Below are 26,276 nucleotides of genomic sequence, written 5' to 3'. Positions count from 1 at the left end.
TAAATGCAAATTATACTGTCTTGATTAAATAAAATAAAGTTTTTTGTCAGGTTTTATGCATATGGTGGTGTGTTCTTTATGACAGTTTTTTTTTTTTTCTAAAATTAGATCCTCTTTCTAAAAACAAACAAAAAATATTGCAATCTATTGCCTTTCTTACAGTATCGCAATATATCACAATATATTGTATCGTAACCCCTGTATCGTGATACGTATCATATCACCAGATTCTTGGCAATACACAGCCCTACCATATACACATACACACACACACAGCTGACTCACCTAGTTACCTCAACAGTTTTCTGTATCCCTCTGCCACACCGACTCCTCACTAGTTCCTTTTCCCAGCCGGGGATACTCTGGGTTTGGGCTAAATTACGAAATTAGACCCTCTCCTTGGACAAACCGCCAACTAAGCTCATTCGATCATTTTTAAGTGTGAACTCGTGAAACAACTCTCACATGTAACGGGACATTATTTTCTTATTTATTTATTTATTTATGAGAGTAGACAGAAAGCACTTGTACTATTGTATTGTATACTAGCACTTGTACAACCTTTACATAAATTTAAGAGAAAACTTGGGAACAACAATTATGGGACAGGCTATAAAACTGTCCCACATTCCAAGGATATTCTTTTAAAACAGCACACACAACCAAGTTAGTTGTCATTCTAAATGTTTAAAGGGTGTTCTAAGAATGTTGATCTAAGAACATTTTTCCAAACATTATGAGGACATTTAAAAAACCTTCTACAAACAATGTATAAACAATGTTTTTATGATAACTTCTTGAGAACATTATTGAAGACCAGATAACTTTGAACAAACATTCTATTAATATTACTGGAAGAACTTGTGTTCATATCTTTGAGAGAACCTTGACAGAACTTTAGCCAAAGTTATGAGAACGTTCCCTGTTAGCTGAGAAGACCACCGAAAACCAGCTGACACTTCACAACCACACAAACACTGTCAGCTGTGACCACACACACACAATCACAAGTAATCAAGTAAAAAAACTGTTTTGAATGCTGTCACAAACCAATGCCTCCATTCAGAGCATCTCACTTGTGGGATTACAAATTTATAAAATGTTATATCTAGGTTCCAATGTAATAGTATATAAACTGAAAACGTTGTGTACATTGTGTTTTGCATTTTGAGGTGAAGATGATGACATTCTAAGGAGATCAAGTCAGGCAGCCCAGGTGTCTGAGACATTAACCTTTTGTCTTTATGCACTTCCTGACCATTTGGCATGACAAGCTCAAGGCACAGCTGTGCCTTTGTCTCTATGATAATGTGAAGGTATAGGCGATACTGTCAGACTGATTGGATTAGCACCTATGCATTTGAATGACACTGTTATGCTGATTAGATCAGGGCTGGGGAAATGCCGGGAAGGGGCTGATTCATGCACTGCATTTGCATGCTTTGTTTAGATTGTCTCCACCTATACTGTATGTATCCCTCCCCCTTGAATGTATATAAACTACAAAGTATTACTGCTTTAGTTAGACTTGGATGACTACCCTAGTGAAAAAATGTATACTTTATTGTATTTTAAATCTATTCCCTTTTTCTATAGTACACTGCAAATATACTAACAAAAAATGTACTATCATTAAATATATAAAAAGTATATTAGTATCATATTTTCACAATGCAACTTTTAACACACTTTAAAATAATTGTACTTTAGTATATTTTCTAAAAAATATATTTTAGAAAAATATACTTGAAGTGTGAGTTCAGTTTATTTTTTAAAAGTGTATTTATTTGCACTTTATAAAAATATATTTGAGGTATATTTTAACTGTGTGCTGAAAATGATAATTGTAACAATGCACTAAAAGTATATTTAAAAAATACATTATTTAATATCCTGAAGTTGTAGTGTATCTAATGTTAAATTTGAGTATATTTTTTAAGTTTACTTCTTCATCCTTGGAATTCATTATATTACTTGTGCTATGTATAATTTATTTAATAAAACACTGAAAGCGCAATACATCGCTCAATCTCGGGGATTCTGACCAGTTCAATCAAGTGACATCGCAGATTGACCGTGATGGCGACGACAACCGGCTAATCTAATGGCCTACGCGATCCTGAAAGAACCGGAGAAAAGTGCTGCTATTGGGAGGTGAGTTGTAGTCTACCAGTTAAGAAACTTTATTTTATTTTCTTTAACAAACGGAGAGCGATATTTCGGCTTGATATCTCCTTTTTGAGTTTGTGTGTGGTGGTTTATGGCACATGTTTGTATGCAGCACCAAAACATTCATATGATTGGTCAAATCGGCCCGTATTCTGTACAATATTAATTCATAAAGTGTTTTATGCTTGACTATGTACCGAAAATATCGACATGCCGAACTGATACAGTTCCCTGCTGCTAATCCTCATTTACTGTTCAAAAATAGTATTGATTCAATGTAGGATTCAGACAGACTATTGTAAACGTGAATAAAGAGTTGAACATGCTGTCTTATATCTTTGGTATATTCTGTCAACAGATGCTGTTCTTCACGAGTCTCTGCGGTCATCATTGTGCCATCAGACACAATGAGAAGCTCATCAGAAAATGGAATATAATGTGTAATTTGTATTTGTGTATAGAGGGTCACCATGGTCCAATATTTTTTTTTTTTTCTTTAATGAAAAACATGGTAAGTTTTGCTGAATCTAAGTTTAAATAAAAACTATTGGATTTGTCAATGAAATATGTCTCTTCATTAGTGATGTTGTTACATTTTATTTATTTTAATGGCCTTGAAAACAAATGCATTCAACTTTGGGAAAATGTGTTAAACTGTATTTAAATAGTAGCACAACTGTATTGTGTGATTATGTAATTCAAAGTACAGGAGTCAACATTTGAAGTGGATCAAAAAAGTTAGGACAACTTTGATTAAAGGTTTTGATCCGCTTCAAATGTTGACTATATTATACAAAGTATAAGTAATAACAAAGTTTATTGTTATTGACTGCAAAGTGTGTAATGTTTAATATTTGGAATAAGCCAAAGGTACTGAGCATACAGTATATACTATTACCTTTAAAATAATATATTCAGTGTATATTGCTTGTGTTTTCTGAAGACACTCGTAATTATTTTGTAATGTACTTAAAATCACAAATAAAGTGTACTTATAACACAAAGTGTACTCATAACAGAAATAAAGTATACTTATAACACAAATAAAAGTATACTTATAACAGAAATAAAGTATACTTATAATACAACGTATATTATAAAAAAATATACTTTTAACACAAATAAAGTATACTTATAACACAAATTAAGTTCACTTTAATATCACTAATCAAGCATGTAATTAGTCCCTACACAGACATGTACTTAAAGTGTACTAAGTATACTTGAAGTTGTTCCAATTTAGCACACATAAGTATACTAAATATACTTAAAGTTGTATTTTAATACTACTTAATTTCAACTTAAATATACTTAGTACAAAATTAGTTGTTTCAAAATAGCACACTTTAAATGAACTAATCATTAACACACTTGAAATATACTAATAATTAGTCTTGCTGCAAGTATACTTAGTATACTTTTTTTTCACTAGGGTACAACGACGCACAGCGCGTTTCTCAATAAAGAGTAACTTATGCTTGAAAGATATCCCAACATCTCCTGTATTCTGCGTCGACGACACACTGCGGCACACTGAGCAAAATAAGCATTCATAAAATCTCATTATAAAACACACTAACAGTAGCTTCAGCACAATCAACATCTGTTTCAACAAATGAGTGTAAAAAAGAGTTTTAAGATTGGTTTTAAAAGCAGAAAGTGTTTGGGCCTGCCTAATATGTAGAGGCAAATTATTCCAAAATTTTGGGGCTGCGACTGCAAAAGCACCCTTTTCAGCTTTTCAGCCTTCAGCCTTTTCAGCCTTGTTCAAAAGTATGGAAGCCAGGAAGCCAGTGAAGGGAGGCCAGTATTGGTGTAATATGTTCTTGTTTGCACATTAACAGAGGAGCAGCAGCATTCTGTACCATCTGCAAACGTTTGAGGGAGGCCTGATTGATCCCTACATAAAGGCCATTACAGTAGTCAAGGCGGGTCGAGATAAAAGCATGTATAACCCTTTGAAAATTTTTAAAAGACAGAAAAGACTTGACTTTGGATAATTACCTCAATTCTCTGGAAAAAAAATAGTTAATTTGTTTATCCAGTTTAAAGTCACTGTCCATTACACCCAGGTTTTTAACAACATGATTTTATAGCACTCAGATCCAGGTAAGGGGGCTCATAGGCATTGCCAGGTCCAAATACCATGACTTCTGTTTTCCCTTCATTGAACTTTAAAAAATGTAAAGCCATCCAGACTCTAACATCCTCAAGAAAGTCCAACAATGGTGCTATAGAGTTTGCACCTTTCCATTCTAAAGGCAGATAAAGTTGTGCATCATCTGCATAACAATGAAACAAGACGCCATATTTCCTAAAATGGAACCTAAAAGAAGTATATATAAAGAGAATAGGGTAGGCCAAGAATGGAACCCTGGGGGACTCCACACAAGAGAGATGCCGAGGCTGACACCCCAAAGATCTGAGATCCCCAAAGCAGACCGAAAAACTTCTGTCAGGCAGATAAGATCTGAACCAATCCAATACAGTACCCTTAATGCCAACACAATGTTCCAAATCTGACAACACATCTATAATATGGTTTGTTGGAAACAACAACATGTAAAACAGACAGACGGATTCAGCTAATGTATGTTTCAGTTGATGGATATGCAATTTGGTTTCCCAATGCGTTACAACAGCCATGATCATAAGAACATGGACAAAACAGTCACTATTTGTAAACAAATGTTCAATGACGTGCCAAATGCTCTATGACCAGTCATTTACGCCGTCATCACCTGGGTGTTGATACTGCGCGAGCGCAGGTGAGACATGAACAGCTCACGTTGCTATCTGTGTTTAAACTAAACTCATATAATCACCTTGCTGATCACCTTGTTGAGTTTTATTTTATGATAATAACCAGCAGGATGTACATTATCGATTATGTATGTGATACCATATATAAACTAAATGTTATTTTATTTCCAATATAAAAAAACAAACTTGTATTTCAGACAAAATTTTAATAGTTGGTTGTATATTTTTTACTTTTAAAAAAGTCCCAAAATAAGCCAAAGCATCAAACTTTACATGTCACAAAGCAAAAGACCATGATAACTAACCAAACCTTGAAACTGCATTTTATAAAAAGGCTAAAAATAATGAGCCTTTTCATAATTATATTGGCATACTCACAGTAACCACAGCGTGTTCCTCCCTCAAACACAAAGCCGTTGTTGACCGGCCCGTATCGCCGCAGATCCAGCAGATTCCAGTGGCCAATGATGACAGCTGGCAGGTCTTTAGCGATGACCAGGACATTGTTGCATAAATGCAGAGTCGCTGCTCCGCTTTCCAGTTTAGTGCCAGGAAGCACAGAGACGCTGAAACTGTGGACTGACAGAAGAGAAAACATGATTTGCATGTACCATTCAATCACATGTAAACAATAAACTGATGGACAAGTAAGTGATGCTTTCCTGTGCAAAAGTGTGTTAACCAAGGTGCTATGGGTGGTTGCTAGGTGACTTCTAGGTACTAGTTTCAGAATAATTCAGGATGGTTGCTTGGGCACTGCAAGGTGGTTACTAGGGTGTTCTGTGTGGTTGCAAGGGCGTTGCTAAGTGATTTCAAGGACGGTTTGTGCAGTTGTTAGTTGGTTACTAAGATATTTTGTTAGATGCAAGGGCATTGCCAGGTGGTTACTGGTGTGTTATGGGTGGTTGCTAGGTAGATTCTAAAGACTTCTTGTTGCTAGGGCATTGCTATAGGTACTTTCTATGGTATTTTGTGTGGTTTCTAGGGTATTGCAAGGGAGTTACTAGGACAATGATAGGTGGTTACTAAGTTATTTTGGGTGTTTGCAAGGACATTGCAAGGTAGGGTATTGCCAGGTGGTTGCTGTTGATAGCCAGGTGGTTGCTAGAGTGTTCAGGGTGGTTGATATGTTTGTTAATAGGGCTGCACGATTTATCACACGATACGAAAAATAGCATTGAACTTAAACGTGATTCTTTTTTTTATGTGCAGCTTGTCAATGAAGTATGGCTCCAAATGCTAAACCATCTGAAAGCACTGTGAGTTTGAGTCGCTTATAATGTACATTTGAAAAAGCAACATGCGTAAAACACTGGAAGGCAAGCCTGCAACCTTTAGCCAAAAAAGCGTAACGGCTAATGCTAATGCTCCACCTCTGGCGGTACGCAGGGAAGGAGACCAGAGGCTGTTTTTGAATGGATGTCAATGGATGAGAAGCTTCACTATGCTGATTAAACAGCTTTTGTGGGGAAATAGCTAATCATTTAATTAATCGACAGCCTGTTCGATAATCTTCAGCATGTTTTACACTAAACAATACTTTCGTTGGGAACAATATGTAGATTTTAGCTTGATAAAAATTTATTTTTTTTAAGAGAAGGCAGACTAGGGAATGTTGTGACAGGTAGGACTCATTTACGGCATTACCAACAGCAAATGTGCCGCATTACTGTTTTACAGATAGATGTTGTGTCAAAGCCACTGGAAGGCAAGCCTGCAACCTTTAGCCAAAAAAGCATAACGGCTAATGCTAAGGCTCCGGCTGTAGCGGTACGCAAGGAAGGTGTTTTGAGTGGCGGCCACTGATATCACTGCCATTACACAATAGGCTGAGAGGTGCTGCACATGATTAAGTTAGCCGTTACGCTTTCTCCAATGGTAAGAGATTCAGACCCTCTCATCTCCCTATAATACCTCTGGTATGATGTCCATAGGGATTTTCTAGAATGATGGGTGTTATCTACTGCTACTGCAGGGCATATTTAGAGTTTCTGCACAAGACCGCCCTCTGGCTTTCAGATGGAGAAGCATTTACTATTGATCACAGAGCCGTACAGCTCTGACAAGCTGCGCATGAAATAATCACAGCCTTTGCCAAATCGTGTGCGGTTTAATCGTGATAAATCATGCAGCCCTAGTTGTTAAGCATGCTATTAACACTATGAAACAGGAAGTTGTTGTATTATGCATACAATGTCCAATCTGCCTCAAACTTCACATGTTTGATAAGAGTATTGGTCTTAACACATTTACATGCCCATATTCAGTTATAGTCATAGCGCCCCCTATTGGAAACAGAAAGTGACGTTTAACACTGTGATGCACTATTAGCAACATACTAAAATATGCCATTGAATGCTAAGCATGCTCAAACATGCTAGCAACACTTACTAAGTGATAAAGCATGCTATTAATGCCTGAAACAGGAAGTTGTTGTAACTCATGCATACAATGTCCAATCTGCCCCAAACTTCACATGTGTGATAAAAGACCTGGCCAGGACACATCTACATGCTAAAATTTAGGTTTAGGCATAGCACCACCAGCCGGCAGCAGGAAGGCTGGCAAATGCAAATGACTTTGACGTAGTCCTCCTATATTTACCCACTGAAATGAATTTTGCACTCTGTGCTCTGTTTTCCTAAAGCCACCAGGTGGCAGTGGCACGGGTGTGAGGACCCTTTCATTGCTGCTTGCAGCTTTACAATTTTTTACGATTGCTTAAGCACAATTTTAAAAACAAGGCTCATTTTGTCAAAACACTACACACAAGTCACAAATCCACACACACAAGTAGCAGAACACCTCAGTTCTTTTGCAAAATGAAACACTTCATTCAAAACTTTACATTCATTTAACAAAACCCAACTTTGACACTGTATGGAACACACATGGTTCATATATTCTGATTCTCTTTGATTCATTTAAACACTGCTGTGCTCAAACTTAAACACTTGTAACTTTTATACTTTTCTAATGATATAGTCTGGCTTTGTTTTTTTCAGAGATATTGTTAGAGTAAAGTACATGAATATATTGACAAAAAAAAAAAAAAAAAAAAAAAAACTCCTCAATAGGTTTAAGGAAGGGACAGTATGGTGGGAGGTATTGGAGTGAAAATTGTGGACGCTAATGATACCAGTTTTGGACCAGAGCAGATAGGTGGAAATTTATATTGTCCCATATGACTGTATCTCATCTGCTCTGCATCCATTTGGTCTTCTGCTGTGACGATTTTGTGCAGTCTGTCTAAAATGTGAATATGTGGGTGTGTTGTAAGGGCCTAAGTTGGCATGCTGGTGGAGGACCCTATTCTGCGTGATGTTAACACCACGTTGGCCCGGGGCCTTCAAAATGATTCAAAATTATGTTTATCCCTCTCCCTCTTACTGCAACATTGCCTTTCATTTTGTTGAAGACACATAAACTCACCTTTTGCCTTTTTATAGTACTTGCACCTGATTGTCTGCACACTTTTAAGAGTTGACTTTGAATTGGTTTTGTGTTCATTAAACAGAAAACTGGGTTAAAATCAGTGCTGTCAACGTTTTCCAGTTTAACGTCAAAAATATTTAACGCAAGCGCAGCATCGGTTTTTTTCTGTCATCCTTTGGCTAGCATTACAAAATGATCACGCTCTTATTCATGCAAATGCTTTTAAACCATTTAAGCGCACCAAAGGAAAAAAAGAGGACGCGCTGTCTGTGAATGTCCTGTCACACACATGACACACAGAAAGACGCGCGCCAGAATGTCACGCTTGAATGAACAATACATACACATACAGTGGGTACGGAAAGTATTCAGACCCCCTTAAATTTTTCACTCTTTGTTATATTGCAGCCATTTGCTAAAATCATTTATGTTCATTTTTTTCCTCATTAATGTACACATAGCATGTAATGTACACATTGACAGAAAAACACAGAATTGTTGACATTTTTGCAGATTTATTAAAAAAGAAAAACGTCTCAGGTTACAGATGTAACCCTGGTTCCCTGAGAAGGGAACGAGACGCTGCGTGGTAACGCATTGGGAAGCTTCTGCGTGATGTCGTCACTGAAGCACTCATGTATCTAACCAATCGCGTAGCGAGACGTCAGAGACGGGTGACGTCACGGACCAGGAAACTATAAAGCATACCCGGATGCAGAGCACGCCAGCTTCTGGGTAAGTCTGAAACAAGTGCTCGCAAGTATGCAGGGGGTACGGCAAGAGACGCAGCGTCTCGTTCCCTTCTCAGGGAACCAGGGTTACATCTGTAACCTGAGACGTTCCCTTTCGAGGGAACTATCGACGCTGCGTGGTAACGCATTGGGAACGCTATCCCAACTGTGCAGTAGCGGCAAATACTTGCCAAGTTATCTTGGCAGGACTGAAGACCCCGGAGTGGAGCCGACATCAAGGTTATAAAACCTCATGAATGTGTGCTGGCATGACCAACCAGCTGCGTCACAGATGTCACTGATGGAGACACCCGACATCAGAGCTTTTGATGCCGCCATACCCCTAGTGGAGTGGGCACGAACACTTAAAGGAGAAGGCTGTCCGGCCACCTCATATGCAAGCGTGATGGCCTCGACCACCCACTTGCTCATCCTCTGCTTGGATACAGGGCCCCCCTTCTTAGGGGACCCAAAACAGACGAACAGCTGATCAGTTTTACGCCACAGGGCAGCTCTGTGGACGTATGTATCCAAAGCCCTTACTGGGCAGAGCAGATTTAGTCTTTCCTGATCCAAGGATTTAAAAGGAGGAGGATGGAAGGCCTGGAGCACGATGGGGCCTGGGACATGGGTAGGGACCTTAGGGACATAGCCTGGTCTAGGATGCAGGAATGCCTTCACCATTCCTGGAGCAAATTCGAGATATGAAGGAGCAACTGACAGTGCTTGTAAATCTCCTATCCTTTTCAGAGAAGTGATAGCGAGTAAGAAAATAGTCTTTAGAGTGAGGAACCTCTCAGGAACCTCCTCTAGTGGTTCAAAGGGCGCCTCGGCCAACCCTTGTAAAACCACGGCCAAGTCCCAGGCCGGAACCCTTGTGCGCACTGGAGGCCTCAACCTCAGTGTGCCACGGAGGAAGCGAGTGACCAGGGGGTCTCGACCCACCGAAAGGACACCCTCCGGAGGAATGTGAAAGGCAGAAATAGCCGCAACGTAGACCTTCAATGTCGAAGGAGATAGGCCCTCCGAGAACTTTTCTTGGAGGAAAGTTAGCACACAGCTAATAGAAGCGTGGACAGGATCCACATTATTGCGCCTGCACCAGGCAGAAAACACATTCCACTTGTATAAATAAAGCTTCCTCGTGGCGGGAGCTCTGGAGTTCAGAATGGTTTCCACAACCTCGGTTGGGAGACCTGCATCTATGAACCTGGCCCCCTCAGAGGCCAGGCCCACAGCTTCCATAGTTCTGGGCGGGGATGTATTATCAGCCCGCCTGCTTGCGACAGGAGGTCCTGTCTGAGGGGAAGCTCCATTGGGGAGCCGTCTAATAGGGACACTAGGTCCGAGAACCATATTCTGGTTGGCCAGAAGGGGGCTACCAGTAATAGGCTGACCCCCTCCCGGCGTACTTTCTCCAGAACTCCCGGGAGCAAGGCGATCGGGGGAAATGCGTACAGACGCCGCCTCGGCCACGTCTGTACCATGGCGTCCAGCCCCAGAGGTGCTGGATGGGTAAGGGAGTACCAGAGCGGGCACTGGGATGACTCTCCCGAAGCAAATAGGTCGACTTCTGCACGACCGAAGTTTTTCCATAGGAGATCCACCACTTCCGGGTGGAGTCTCCACTCCCCGGGCCTCGGACCCTGCCTCGACAGGGCGTCCGCTCCCAAATTTTGGTGCCCCGGGATGTAAGCTGCTCTCAGGGAGAGCAACTTCCCTTGGGCCCACAGGAGGATCTGACGGGCCAAGTAATAAAGTTGGCGAGACCGCAAACCCCCCTGATGGTTTATATAGGCGACCACTGCTGTGTTGTCCGTTCGGACCAGCACGTGATGACCTCTCAGGTCTGGGAGAAAGTGTTTCAATGCCAGGAACACCGCCATCATCTCCAGCCGATTTATGTGCCAGGAGAGTTGATGGACCTCCCATAAGCCCTGAGCTGGGCGACCACTCATGATCGCCCCCCAGCCCGTGAGGGAAGCGTCTGTCGTAAGCATTGCGCGACGACCAGAAGTCCCCAGCATGGGTCCCTGGGACAGAAACCAGGGATCTTTCCACATGACCAGAGCACGAAGGCATCGTCGTGAGACTTTGATCATGCGGAATGGATTTCCCCTCGGGGAGAATCCCCTGGTTCTGAGCCACCACTGTAAGGGTCTCATGTGCAGGAGGCCAAAAGGTATCACGTTGGACGCAGCTGCCATCAGACCCAACAGTCTCTGGAACTGTTTTACAGTGAGTGACTGGCCTAGTTTCACCCCTTTCACGGCCGTTAGGATGGCACTCACACGAGCGGGAGACAGATGTGCCCGCAACGTGGTGGAGTCCCAAACTACACCCAGATAAGTAATAGTTCGAGCCGGAACTAGCACACTCTTTTTGGCGTTGAGCCTCAGCCCAAGCTTCTCCATATGACGCAGAACAACATCTCGATGCTGGACTGCCAGTTGCTCTGACTGAGCTAGAATCAACCAGTCGTCGATGTAATTCAGTACGCGGATGCCCTGAAGCCTCAGCGGGGCCAGAGCCGCATCCACGCACTTCGTGAATGTGCGGGGTGATAACGATAGGCCAAACGGAAGAACCCTGTATTGGTAAGCTTCGCCCCCGAAAGCAAACCTGAGGAACTTCCTGTGAGAAGGATGGATGGACACATGAAAGTATGCATCTTTCAGGTCTATCGCCACAAACCAGTCCTCGGATCTGATCTGTGGGACAATCTGTTTGAGTGTAAGCATCTTGAATTTGAGCTTTTGAATTGAGCGATTTAACACACGTAAATCTATTATAGGACGCAGTCCTCCATCCTTCTTTGGAACAATGAAGTAGCGGCTGTAAAAGCCCGACAGCTTGCTGGGAGGAGAGACCCTTTCTATAGCTCCTTTTTGCAAGAGTGTCGTAACCTCTTGTTCCATCACCAGAGACTGCTCGGGGGTCACCACTGTGGGAAGGACCCCATTGAATCTGGGCGGGCGAGACCCGAACTGTATTTTGTAACCCTTTTCTATCATGAGCAGTACCCAATTCGATATGTTTGGAAGGAGTTTCCACTCTGCCAAAAAATCTACTAAGGGAACCAGTCTCTCGGGACTGGCCTCTGGTGTTTTTTGAGCACTTGACTCGATGCTCTGACGCGGCGCGCCGGCAGATGATAACCGAATCAAGTGGCCGGCCCTCCTCGAAGGGTCGGCGGGGACCGCCGTGCCCTGACGCACACTGGATGGCAGGGTTGACGGACTGATCCCCTGAGGGTGCCGAAGGGGAGCGGGGGTTAGATATAATTTTCCCCGGCTTCCTCCGGAGGGGACCACCCTCAGTGGGTCCTGACCCACAGATATCAGGACCGCTTCGAGGCCTTCCTAGCGACAATAACGGCCCGCAGGTCCGTTTTGCCCTTGGGAGGCTTCTTCTGAGCAGACCGACCCGATCCCCAAGCTGTTTGCGGGGGAGCACGGGCGGCCACGCTCACTTTTTGTTGCGCTCTGTGGTGCGCTGAGGAGCTCGTGGACGGCCGAGGCTGCTCCCGCTCAGCAGCCTCGGGGGGAACTATAGAGCGGCGGGGGATGAACCTCTGGAACGCCGCTGCCTGTTTTTTAGACTCCTGGAACCTCTCGACGACTGTATTTACAGCGTCGCCGAAGAGGCCCACAGGGGACAGCGGCGCGTCCATAAGGGCAGCTTTATCTCGCTCCCTTATGTCCGAGAGGTTCAGCCACAGATGTCTCTCCGTAGCCACCAAGGCTGCCATAGACCGGCCTATTTCTTTGGCGGTCTCTTTGGTGGCACGGAGAGCTAGATCAGTTGCCATCCTGATCTCTTGGATGCATTCAAATGTGGCCTCCCCGCTCTCGTCAATCTCCCCCAGCAGGTCCGCTTGATAGGCTTGGAGTAGCGACATAGTGTGTAAGCATGCCGCTGCCTGACCTGCTGCCGTATATGCTTTGCCCACCAAGTTAGATGTGGTTCTTAGCGGCTTGGTGGGCAACGTCGGGGCTTTTAGCGACGACGCCGACTCGGGTGAGAGATAGCCCGCAAGCGTCTCCTCAACCCGGGGCATCGCCGCGTAACCGTGCTGTCTCAAACCTATTATATTGCTATATACAGAGGTTTGTGGGCTGTATACGCGATGCTGCACGGGCCTTTTCCACGACCTCGACACCTCAGTGTGGAGGTCTGTGAAGAAAGGCAAACCCCGACGCTGGGGTAGCGACCGAGCGGGCAGAAAGCGCTCATCCAACTTGCTCTTAGGTCTAGACTCTGCCCGCTCTGCTGGCCAATCGATCTTTAATTTGGCAACAGCCCTGGTCACTACCTCCAGGAGCTCCTCATACGCTGGGGAAGAGGATGGCGGGTCCTCATTCCCAGCCTCGACGCTCACCACATCAACCTCCTCGGAGGAAGAGAGATGAAGCGCCGGTGCCTCTCTCTGGGGGGAAGAAACCGCTACGCGTGCTTCCGACACCCGGGAAGAGGCACTGGGGCTGGCGGGTAAAGGGCGAGATAAGGCTGGGCCCGTCTCAACCCCCTCCACCAGCTCCATTTGCGAACCCCACGACAAAAGCCGGCGCTGCGCCTCAGCAGCAGCAGGACCCGACCCGCGAGGAACGCTCGCCGAGGCACCCTCCTCGAAGAGTGCCCGGCGAGATCTCAACACTCTAAGGGTTAATCTCTCGCAATGCACGCAGACAGCTCCCTCGAGAGCTGCCTGGGCATGCTCAACCCCCAGACAAACGACACACATATCGTGTGTGTCCCCATCCGGAATGTATCTAGGACAGGGATGCACACACTTCCTGAATCGTTTCTCTTCCGCCATTATAACTGTCTTTATATATATATATATATATATATATATGGTGTAATGCAGCTCTTGTCCTCAGAAGAAGAGATATTTTGTCTTTTTTATAATAGAGAGACAAACAACACCAAATAAGACAGACAAGATAACATAGAGCGCTTTGTTGAAGACACAGAAGCTGGCGTGCTCTGCATCCGGGTATGCTTTATAGTTTCCTGGTCCGTGACGTCACCCGTCTCTGACGTCTCGCTACGCGATTGGTTAGATACATGAGTGCTTCAGTGACGACATCACGCAGAAGGTTCCCAATGCGTTACCACGCAGCGTCAATAGTTCCCTCGAAAGGGAACTGAAATATCACATGGTCCTAAGTATTCAGATCCTTTGCTCAGTATTTAGTAGAAGCACCCTTTTGATCTAATACAGCCATGAGTCTTTTTGGGAAAGATGCAACAAGTTTTTCACACCTAGATTTGGGGATCCTCTGCCATTCCTCCTTGCAGATCCTCTCCAGTTCTGTCAGGTTGGATGGTAAACATTGGTGGACAGCCATTTTTAGTTCTCTCCAGAGATGCTCAATTGGGTTTAAGTCAGGGCTCTGGCTGGGCCATTCAAGAACAGTCACGGAGTTGTTGTGAAGCCACTCCTTCGTTATTTTAGCTGTGTGCTTAGGGTCATTGTCTTGTTGGAAGGTAAACCTTCGGCCCAGTCTGAGGTCCTGAGTACTCTGGAGAAGGTTTTCGTCCAGGATATCCCTGTACTTGGCCGCATTCATCTTTCCCTCGATTGCAACCAGTCGTCCTGTCCCTGCAGCTGAAAAACACCCCCACAGCATGATGCTGCCACCACCATGCTTCACTGTTGGGACTGTATTGGACAGGTGATGAGCAGTGCCTGGTTTTCTCCACACATACCGCTTAGAATAAAGGCCAAACAGTTCTATCTTGGTCTCATCAGACCAGAGAATCTTATTTCTCACCATCTTGGAGTCCTTCAGGTGTTTTTAGCAAACTCCATGCAGGCTTTCATGTGTCTTGCACTGAGGAGAGGCTTCTGTCGGGCCACTCTGCCATAAAACCCCGACTGGTGGAGGGCTGCAGTGATGGTTTACTTTCTACAACTTTCTCCCATCTCCCGACTGCATCTCTGGAGCTCAGCCACAGTGATCTTTGGGTTCTTCTTTACCTCTCTCACCAAGGCTCTTCTCCCCCGATAGCTCAGTTTGGCCGGACGGCCAGCTCTAGGAAGGGTTCTGGTCGTCCCAAACGTTTTCCATTTAAGGATTATGGAGGCCACTGTGCTCTTAGGAACCTTAAGTGTAGCAGAAATTTTTTTGTAACTTTGGCCAGATCTGTGCTTTGCCACAATTCTGTCTCTGAGCTCTTCAGGCAGTTCCTTTGACCTCATGATTCTCATTTGCTCTGACATGCACTGTGAGCTGTAAGGTCTTATATAGACAGGTGTGTGGCTTTCCTAATCAAGTCCAATCAGTATAATCAAATACAGCTGGACTCTAATGAAGGTGTAGAACCATCTAAAGGATGATCAGAAGAAATGGACAGCACCAGAGTTAAATATATGAGTGTCACAGCAAAGGGTCTGAATACTTAGGACCATGTGATATTTCAGTTTTTCTTTTTTAATAAATCTGCAAAAATGTCAACAATTCTGTGTTTTTCTGTCAATATGGGGTGCTGTGTATACATTAATGAGGAAAAAAATGAACTCTTGAACATTTTAGCAAATGGCTGCAATATAACAAAGAGTGAAAAATTTAAGGGGGTCTGAATACTTTCCGTACCCACTGTAAATTTGAAAATGATCACATTTAATTTTTTTGCAAGTGCAATGCATTGTAAATGGTTATAAACAGTATAAATAAGGAAATGTCAGCTTTTTTACAATAGCACTTAGTATGTGTACAGTCTAATAATTGATATTCAGTGTTAGACTTTGAGTGTAAAGCCTATGGATAGTTTATGAGGATGCACATAAATATACACACACACACAGAAAAAATAATATCATACAGGCTTGCGAACCCAACCATGCACATGCAAACAATACACACTCTAAAAAATGCTGGGTTAAAAACAACCCAAGTTGGGTTGAAAATGGACAAACCCAGCAATTGGGTTGTTTTAACCCAGCGGTAGGGTTAAATGTTTGCCCAACCTGCTGGGTAGTTTTATTTAACTCAACTATTGTTTAAAAATTACTGTATTGCTTAATTAAAATTAACCCAAAATATGTTGGAAATGAACATTTATTAATTATTAAACAATAAACATTTACTAAATTGCTTATTAATAAATTTATATTAATAAACTATTAAACTATTAAATTTATATTAATAAAATATTAAAGCTTATTAATAAACATTCACCTTTTGTCTATTATTGTTGCCTCTAATTGCATCTGGTTTTTAATTTCCCAACTATTTTGGGTTCATTTTAAGCTAGCCATATAGCAATTTTTAAACAAAAGTTGGTTTAAATAAAACTACCCAGCAGGTTGGGCAAACATTTAACCCAATCGCTGGGTTTGTCCATTTTCAACCCAACTTGGGTTGTTTTTAACCCAGCATTTTTTAGAGTGCACTTTTCACTCACTCACGCATGCACACACATTCATTTATTCATTTTTATTTTAAAGAGGTGGTTCAGTGTTTGTTTTTCTAGGCTTGATTGTGTTTTTGGGGTGCAGTTTAACATGTCTTAATGCTTAGTTTTTTTTTTAAAAAAGCTGTATTTTTCATATATTTTACCTTTATTCTACACCTCTGTTTCCATTGTCATTCGAACGGCTCATTTGACTTCCTAATTCTATGAAGCCATTCCCCCCGAAATATGCAAGGTGCTCAAATTGGTTAGCTGGCCCAGTGTATTGTGATTCACTGAAGCGTCCAGAAACACCACGCCCCTTATTATTAGTTATATGTGCTTCAGTGGAAATGTAAATAATGCCGTCTATATTGCTGTATCAAATTTAGCCAGAATCAGACCCAGATGAAGAGGGTCAAGCTGCAATCGTGGCTTTTAAAGGAAATTTCTTTTTTTTTTATTTGTGTCAAAGTGTTTAGATATGCTGTTACTGCTGTTTGTTAGCTTTCAATATCCAGTTTTAACCTGATTAAAGCTTTACTGTAGCCGAATAACTTACATGACTGAGTAGTAGCATTTTTGTAAAGGTATCGTTTAATTTACAGCATGAACAGCTGTTTGTCTATGAACATAGAAGTTTTGGTGTTTGTTGGCGTTTGTTGGAGAAGTATGCAATAGAATTTAGCTAACTGGCTAGCGAAGCAAAAACACGTTGGTCTTTGTTTAGGTCCTTGATGCAACCAAAAAATAGCAACAACTATATATTTAAAAGACATGTACAAAAAATAAAATGTACTTACAGTTTGGGGCCGATAAACAGCTGCTTCTGCTTTTAAAGAACTGCTTCATCTTTCAGTAATAGCCTTTGTGCAAACCCAGCATTGAACTTGTGTAGATTCTGGAAGCTGTCTTCTGTGCCGCATCCAGTGTAGAAAATATCACAGATTATAATAGGTTCTATTATCCTTTGAAGCATTGCTCACGTCTGGTGTACACAACTCCTCCACTTCCATATGCCGAGCAACATGGCCTCGCCCACTTTGTTGCGTGTTCCCGGGGGCGTGTTTTGCAGGGTTTATAATGTCACCAACCCGGGAAGAAGCTTGTTGTAGTCCAAACCGGTCGTTTTTGTAGGCATTAAACTGCCATAACTTTAAAGGACAATATCTCTGTTTGCATTGAACTTTCAGCGCTGTAACTTTGCAGATACTGTTTATGCTCAAGCAGCAACATTACACACTAACTAAAGTTAAAAAAGTGAAATCGCAATGAACCACCCCTTTAAGATTTTTATTGTATTGACAGCTCAGCTGTATGTGGACACCTTTTGAGTAGAAATGCATATTGCTTTTTTTTGTTGCAAATAAAACTCCCATAGTCCATAACTACTGTAGATTTACTTATTTTAATATAAATTCAGTTAAATCATCAAACATTTGTATGACTTGCCAGTGACTTGTTTGACCCAAGCAGTGACTTGACTTGACTTGACTCTCACAAAAACTGACTTGGACTTGCTTGAGACTTGAAGGTTAAGACTTGAGACTTGTGACTTGCACATGTGTGACTTACTCCCACCTCTGGCAAAAAGTGTGAGGCTGAGAATGTGCTTATAGTTGTGCAGATCTGGGCTAAGGTTTTGCTCCTTGATTGTAAGATTTCAGTAAATGTGTGTTATTTTTAATTTTAAGCAATCGTAAAAAACTGTAATTTCCACTCATAGTTTTATTTATTATATTCATCTGCCAAGTGAAAATCATAAGTTTGGGGTTTGTTTAGATCCTTAATCCAACTTAAGAATGATAGTACTCCTTGCCTCAGCAAACAGCACTAACTAGAAACTCTAGTAAGTATTCCTAATGCCAGGAACGTCATTCACTTACTTTGGTCTAACAAATTTTATTTCAAATACTACGATATCATGATTTTGCTAATTTCGGTACTTGATACACTGCTTTTCTAACTGTGTGCTACCCGACGCGAAACCGGCAAATGTGACAACACAGAAGAACAAAATGAATAAAGCAGGTGAATCTCACTCAGCACGACCAAAACTAATTAATCACGCTGTTTGTGAAATTACTTCTCACAAAAAGTCTTCAAATTACTGATTTGATGTGATAATATGTTACTTTACTAATAAATGTTTGTGGTGATTTCCCACATTATAAACATGAAACCTGCAAGAATGAGTAAAATTATGCGCAATACCCACAATCCCATCCCGAAATTCAGATCCTGTATGGTATCGATTTAATACCGATACTAAATTATTAGATTGTGGTATCGTACTGAAGCCAAAATTGTGGTATAGAGCCAACCCTACCCCTTTATCATGGAAACAGATACAGATAGGTATTATCTCATCGGTCATTGTGGACTGTAAGTGACTGTTTTATGGGTTAAATGTTGAACTCTGACCTTCCCCAAGGCAGTAGCGCAGTCGCAGGTCCCAGCTCTGCAGCGCCTCCTTGCTGTCAAAGCCAAGCATGGCAGTTTGACTGAGACACAGGATTGAGAGGATGAAGGGAACGCCATCAGCGCTGACACATGCCTCCAGACCGCAGATGTGCTCCAGCGTTTTATTGTATTGACAGCTCAGCTGTATGTGGACACCTTTTGAGTAGAAATGCATATTGCTTTTTTTTGTTGCAAATAAAACTCCCATAGTCCATAACTACTGTAGATTTACTTATTTTAATATAAATTCAGTTAAATCATCAAACATTTGTATGACTTGCCAGTGACTTGTTTGACCCAAGCAGTGACTTGACTTGACTTGACTCTCACAAAAACTGACTTGGACTTGCTTGAGACTTGAAGGTTAAGACTTGAGACTTGTGACTTGCACATGTGTGACTTACTCCCACCTCTGGCAAAAAGTGTGAGGCTGAGAATGTGCTTATAGTTGTGCAGATCTGGGCTAAGGTTTTGCTCCTTGATTGTAAGATTTCAGTAAATGTGTGTTATTTTTAATTTTAAGCAATCGTAAAAAACTGTAATTTCCACTCATAGTTTTATTTATTATATTCATCTGCCAAGTGAAAATCATAAGTTTGGGGTTTGTTTAGATCCTTAATCCAACTTAAGAATGATAGTACTCCTTGCCTCAGCAAACAGCACTAACTAGAAACTCTAGTAAGTATTCCTAATGCCAGGAACGTCATTCACTTACTTTGGTCTGTGCAGTAACAACAGCTTGTCTTTGTCTGTGTGTGTAAAATGTGATGAGGGAATGCAGGCAGGGTTAAACCTGTTAGCACTAAAGAGATTTATGAGGGTATGCAAATCAAAAAAGAGGCAGCTACACACACACACACACACACAAACCGACACACAGCTAACTGTATCACATGCCTGCTCACAACTACAAAGAGTTCAAGCACATACACAACAATCATATGAATCAATCAAATCTCTTTTGGTTTCAACATCAAAACGTAGTTAAAATGTACATGAATGTGGAAAAGTATATGCTTTAAATGCTCTAACTGATCAAATGTGTCACCATATTGCCTACCTCAATATAAATGGTCCTGTGTTGGTGTGACAAATTATTTTTAAAAATCATTTTAATAATTATAATATATAATTATAAATATAACACTTAGTAGACAGTAATTATTCCATGTAGTCTTTGATATGAGCTCATTAAGGCTGCATATTTAAAAAAAATATTTAGATATCATTTTAAAAAATAGATTTATTGTTAAACATTTAGCAACTAAACTATTTGACTAAACTACCCCTTTATAGGGTTGCGCAGTATAACGCTACTGGGAAAATATCAGTATAAATTTTATTTCAAATACTACGATATCATGATTTTGCTAATTTCGGTACTTGATACACTGCTTTTCTAACTGTGTGCTACCCGACGCGAAACCGGCAAATGTGACAACACAGAAGAACAAAATGAATAAAGCAGGTGAATCTCACTCAGCACGACCAAAACTAATTAATCACGCTGTTTGTGAAATTACTTCTCACAAAAAGTCTTCAAATTACTGATTTGATGTGATAATATGTTACTTTACTAATAAATGTTTGTGGTGATTTCCCACATTATAAACATGAAACCTGCAAGAATGAGTAAAATTATGCGCAATACCCACAATCCCATCCCGAAATTCAGATCCTGTATGGTATCGATTTAATACCGATACTAAATTATTAGATTGTGGTATCGTACTGAAGCCAAAATTGTGGTATAGAGCCAACCCTACCCCTTTATCATGGAAACAGATACAGATAGGTATTATCTCATCGGTCATTGTGGACTGTAAGTGACTGTTTTATGGGTTAAATGTTGAACTCTGACCTTCCCCAAGGCAGTAGCGCAGTCGCAGGTCCCAGCTCTGCAGCGCCTCCTTGCTGTCAAAGCCAAGCATGGCAGTTTGACTGAGACACAGGATTGAGAGGATGAAGGGAACGCCATCAGCGCTGACACATGCCTCCAGACCGCAGATGTGCTCCAGCGTCACGCTGCTCCTGTCCTTCACACCCCGCTCCTTATACACGTACAGCACTAAACAATCTGACACACACAAACACACACACAGTTTACGCATTAGCTTTTATAAAGGACATATTTAAAGAGATTTATTAACCTTGACATACAGTCATAAAGGTCTGAAAGGTCCACTTGACCTTGATGACAATGACATGACTATGATTTAGCGGACAAGTCTTTCAAAAATAGTAATATTTTAACATAGCACTGCTTATTTTTTGTTTTCCCCCCAAGAAATAGTAAGAAAGTACTATACTTACCTTTTTTTTAGTAAGAGTGTCATCACTTTTTTTGTGTGTGTGTTTTATGAGGACATTTGTCTTATTGGAACTGTCAATGATTTACTTTGTGCCCCTAAAAAATTGTATGTGAATTTTAATTTAAAAATGAAAAACAACAGAAATGAACTGGTATGCTCAAGTCACTGTATGTATTAACAACATTTTAATGTATTTTTGAATAAATTAATAGATCCAGAGAAAAAAGAAAAAAAAAGTCCTGTCTTTGACCCAGCTACAGCATTTGAACTCATTCGGTTTTTGAACGCGGCCATGATTTTTGTTGTTTTTAAAAGAAAGTAATACTTTTATTCAGCAATGATGCATTACATTTAAGGTGCCCTAGAATTAAAAATTGAATTTACCTCAGCATAGATGAATAACAAGAGTTCAGTACATGGAAATGACATACAGTGAGTCTCAAACACCATTGTTTCCTCCTTATATAAATCTCATTTGTTTAAAAGCACTCCGAAGAACAGGCAAATCTCAACATAACACCGACTGTTACGTTAATTATTATCATTTGAGAACTTTGTGCATATTGTTTTGAGAAAATTATTCACATGATTTACAAATGTGTGAAATGAATGAAAATGTACAATCTGTTAAGGACAATTACAAAGTGTTCAGATCACTGTGAGTTTGTAGAAATGTGTCAAATCAATTGAGAAAAACTGTAATGTTATGAAAGATTTCTATTTCAAATAAATGCTATTCTTTTAAACTTTCTATTCATCAAAGATTACTGGAGAAAAAAAAAGAAAAACGTTTCAACTCAAAAATATGAATGAGCACAACTGTTTTCAACATTGATAATAATCAGAAACGTTTCTTAAGCAGAAAATCAGCATATTAGAATTATTACTGAAGGACCATGTGGCACTGAATACTGGAGTAATGATGCTGAAAATCCAGCATTGATCACAGGAATTATATTATTATTATTCAGCTATTTTAAGAGATTTTCTTTCAAAAAGTTTTTTAAAAACTTACCGACCCCAAACTTTTGAATGGTAGTGTAGTGTTTCATGTGCCATTGTACCATTTCTAGGTCTACTATGAACTACTGTAACCTTAACCATACTTAAATGTAAATAAAGAGGTACATGTAGAGGTGCATGTCCAAAAAACAATTTTTACATCCCCTCAAAGATGTAGATAGGTCAAACATGTGATGCCTGCTACTACAAAAGCAAACAAACAAACAAAACCACCTTTGGCATATCACACACATACACACACACACACAAGTGTGAACAGCTGTACAAATGTCTTTCTTCACACATTTCTGCTCTCACAGCTGATCTACCGCAATAGAAAACTTCACTGTGCTACTAAAACACTGCAGCGACGGCAAGACATTTCCCTGAAGCAAGAGTGCTGTACTGAATAGTGAAACATTCTAGTGCGGTTATATAAAACTCCTGGAACATAAATTAGTGGACCTGAATTAACGTTCTCAAATGTAACCTTAACATAACTCAAACAAACCTTTCAGCTGTGCTGCCATTCTGGATTAAAGAAGAATAGGATACAGGAGAAGGAAGTTCTAAATCTAATCTAAAGTAATTTTTGCTTATTAGTATAGTTAAATTAGATATTTGAAGGTAAGCAGCAAAGACATTGGTTAATAAAGTACAAATACATAAATACATAAAGTATATTTGTGTAATTTAATATGGTTAATTATTATAGGTTTGGGTAAAATTAATTAGTTTGCAAGACTACAGAAGCCTCTAAGTGCCATCTGAAATGTTTTTCCTAAAATTTGCATTTTTATCAAGCTTGTATGTTTATGTATTGTGTACACACACACACATATTGTGTGTGTGTGTGTGTAAGGTAGACCAGGTACAGTTGGTACAGGGGTACAGTTGAAACACCTTAAATAACTTGCGTACGCAACAAGTCTGATCTGTGAAATTTGCTTCGCACATGCTTATTAGCACCCTCTTCAATCGTGGGAAATTTGAACTACATGCACTTCTCCAGTCTGAAGATATCGGCGAAAGTTTTTTTTCTAAGGTAATTTTTTCACTTCACCACGTCCCTTCCACATTGAATAGCTTCTCATCCTTACATGACTGTTAAAGTTAACTTACATTTTCGTAAACCTTAATCTGTGCTCTAAAAACTGACATATTGCTCTAAAAACTGACATATTGCATGACTTTGTGTCATGCAAGGTCATCGTAAAATCTAGAGAAATGTTCGAGGTGGTCAGCGGGGAACAGTTGAGACACAATGTACCAAATGTACCCGCACTATAGAAACCTATTGCGGCACATGCAGTTTAGTTGCACGATGTAAGATCACAAATCTGTTTTATTATTGCTGTTTGCAATTGTTCAATGTTTTTTACTCAACTTTTCAACTGTTAATATTAAAATTATGAACTGAAATTAAATATTGTATCGCTGTTTGCCATTACTGTACAATGTTTTACAAGTTAACTACTTTTAACTAAACAAATAATCAAATAAAATACTAAATGGAAGTAAAAACTTGCAGTGAATTGGTTAGGCAGCTTTACAGCATTCCGGATGGGTGTCTCAACTGTACTCGGGTACAGTTGGAACAGTACCCGAGTACAACGTGGGTACAGTTGGAACAAAAATGCTTCTTGTATTTAAGAGCTAATTTTGACAAATATGACCTACTTATTTATGTTAATAATTATTAATATTTTAGTAGACAAGTAAAGGAAATGTCATATGAAAAATCACTTCTTTTCAGTCCCTAGTTTTGGTATGGTAATGGAAAAAGCAAAAAGTGTACCAACTGTACCTGGTCTACCACACACACACACACATACACAATACAATATTTACAGTATGCACTTCGATTCCCAAGCATGCACCGCAGTATCTATACACATATTTCTTACTGTTTGCTGGTTTATTTTGCTAGGCCTATATTGTCGTTGTTAGTTTTACTAGTAATAATGTTACGTTTATTTATATTTATTAATGTACATGTTACTTTTACGTATAATAAAAATTTGTTGAGTTTGTGTTGCTGTGAAGCGTATGATCATGATGAACTGACCTGCGACCGGTGAGGGTTTGCGCAGAACCAGCCAGCGACTCCTCCACTGCGAGAGAAAATTCAAAGCAAACCTTTACACACAGTCACTCATGAACACATTATACACACATTCAGCTCACTCGAGCGATTTCCGTACTTTTTTGCCGTCTCTGATTTTTGCTGCTCCCTCCGCGATCACGGTATCGCTCATCTTCCCCTCATGACAGCTGCGCGTGCGTCACTTTCAAAATAACTCCGGGGCGCTCGACCCCGCTGCCTCAAGCACGCGCCCCAATAGACCACATATGTCAGGGGTCAGTCAAAGGTTACTGTGTCGGTGCAGAACAATTATTTTAGGTAAACATAATTAACCCTTACATGCATTTGTCATGTAACACTTACAAAATTTGTCATGTGGTATCTAAAGTAACATTAATGAAAGCACCACAACGAGGTCTTTTATAATGGTCAGATCAGGTAGAAAAAGTGCTGTGTCACATTTATAATTTGCACACATTCTCTCTCTTTCTCTCTCTCTCTCTCTCACACACACTCACACACACACACACACACACACGCACACACACACACACACACACACACACACACACACACACACACACACACACACACACACACACACACACACATGTGTATATATATATATACATACATGCCACACACACAGTTACACAGTTGCAAGAAAAAGTATGTGAACCACTTGCAGAATCTGTGAAAATGTTAATAATTTTAACAAAATAAGGGAGATAATACAAAATGCATTTTATTTTTTGTTTAGTATTGTCCTGAGTAAGATATTTTACATAAAAGATGTTTACATATAATCCACAAGACAAAAAATAGCTGAATTTATTAAAATAACCCCATTCATAAGTATCTGAACTACTGATTCTCAATACCGTGTGGTTACCTGATGATCTACGACTGTTTTTTTTTTGTTTTGTGATGGTTGTTCATGAGTCTCTTGTTTGTCCTGAGCAGTTAAACTGAGCTCTATTCCTCAGAAAAATCCTCCTGGTCCTGCAGATTCTTCAGTTTTTAAGCATTTTTTTGCATATTTGAACCCTTTACAGCAGTGACTGAATGATTTTGAGATCCGTCTTTTCACACTGAGGACAATTGAGGGACTCCAGAAAAAAAAAAAAACAACAACAACAAAAAAAAAACATGATGCATTAATAGATGGGAGGTGAAAACATTTGGAATTTGAAGATCAAGGTTAATTGTATTTGATTTGTCTTCCGGGAAACATGCAAGTATCTTCTGTTGCTTCCGAAGGGAAGTACTGAAAAATGATATTCAAGGGAAATAAGATTTGGACCTCTTCACCCTGTTGAAAAGTTTTCACCCCCTAACTCTTAATGCATTATGTTTCCTTCTGGAGCATCAGTGAATGTTTGAACCTTTTTTAATAGCTGTGTTTGAGTCCCTCAGTTGTCATCAGTGTGAAAAGATGGATCTCAAAATCATTCAGTCACTGTTGTAAAGGGTTCAAATATACAAAAGATGGTAAGTGGAAAAGTGGCAGACTGAAGAATTTTTGTGACCTGGAAATTTTTTCTGAAGAATTTTTTCAGAGCTCAGTTTAACTGCTCAGAATAAACAAGGGACTCAAGATCAACCATCACACAACAAAAAAGAACAGTCATAGATCATCCAGGTAACCACACACAGTATTAAGAATGTTCACAAACTTTTGAACTAAGTCATTTTAATAAATTCAGCTATTTTTTGTCTTATTATATGTAAACATCTTTTATGTAAAATATCTTACTCAGGACAGTACTAAATAAAAAATGACATGCATTTTGTATGATCTCTCTTATTTTGTTAAAATTTTGCACATTTTCACAGATTCTGCAAGACGGTTCACATATTCTTGCAACTGTATATATAGGCAGTGCCTTGTTTTGTTGAAATTCTCATTATTAT

General features: G+C 40.3%; 1 protein-coding gene across 5 annotated transcripts in view; it reads right to left on the bottom strand.

Moving 5' to 3' along the window:
* Window positions 1-24,606, bottom strand: part of dok7a (docking protein 7a) — a 58,878-nt gene extending 34,272 nt beyond the window's left edge. For all 5 annotated transcript variants that reach the window (XM_048186170.1, XM_048186171.1, XM_048186173.1 and 2 more), the window contains exons 1-5: window positions 24,481-24,606; window positions 24,345-24,390; window positions 20,972-21,039; window positions 18,924-19,071; window positions 5,311-5,511 (exon numbers count right to left, since the gene is read on the bottom strand). In XM_048186170.1, coding sequence (XP_048042127.1) covers window positions 5,311-5,511; window positions 18,924-19,071; window positions 20,972-21,039; window positions 24,345-24,390; window positions 24,481-24,534 — 517 coding nt within the window. In that variant the 5' untranslated portion in view covers window positions 24,535-24,606. The remainder of the gene's footprint in view (window positions 1-5,310; window positions 5,512-18,923; window positions 19,072-20,971; window positions 21,040-24,344; window positions 24,391-24,480) is intronic.
* Window positions 24,607-26,276: the final 1,670 nt, after the last annotated feature.

Source organism: Megalobrama amblycephala, linkage group LG3 (genome assembly GCF_018812025.1).
Source record: "Megalobrama amblycephala isolate DHTTF-2021 linkage group LG3, ASM1881202v1, whole genome shotgun sequence".
In the NCBI taxonomy this organism is placed as follows: domain Eukaryota; kingdom Metazoa; phylum Chordata; class Actinopteri; order Cypriniformes; family Xenocyprididae; genus Megalobrama; species Megalobrama amblycephala.
This window is presented reverse-complemented; position numbering and strand designations above follow the sequence as displayed.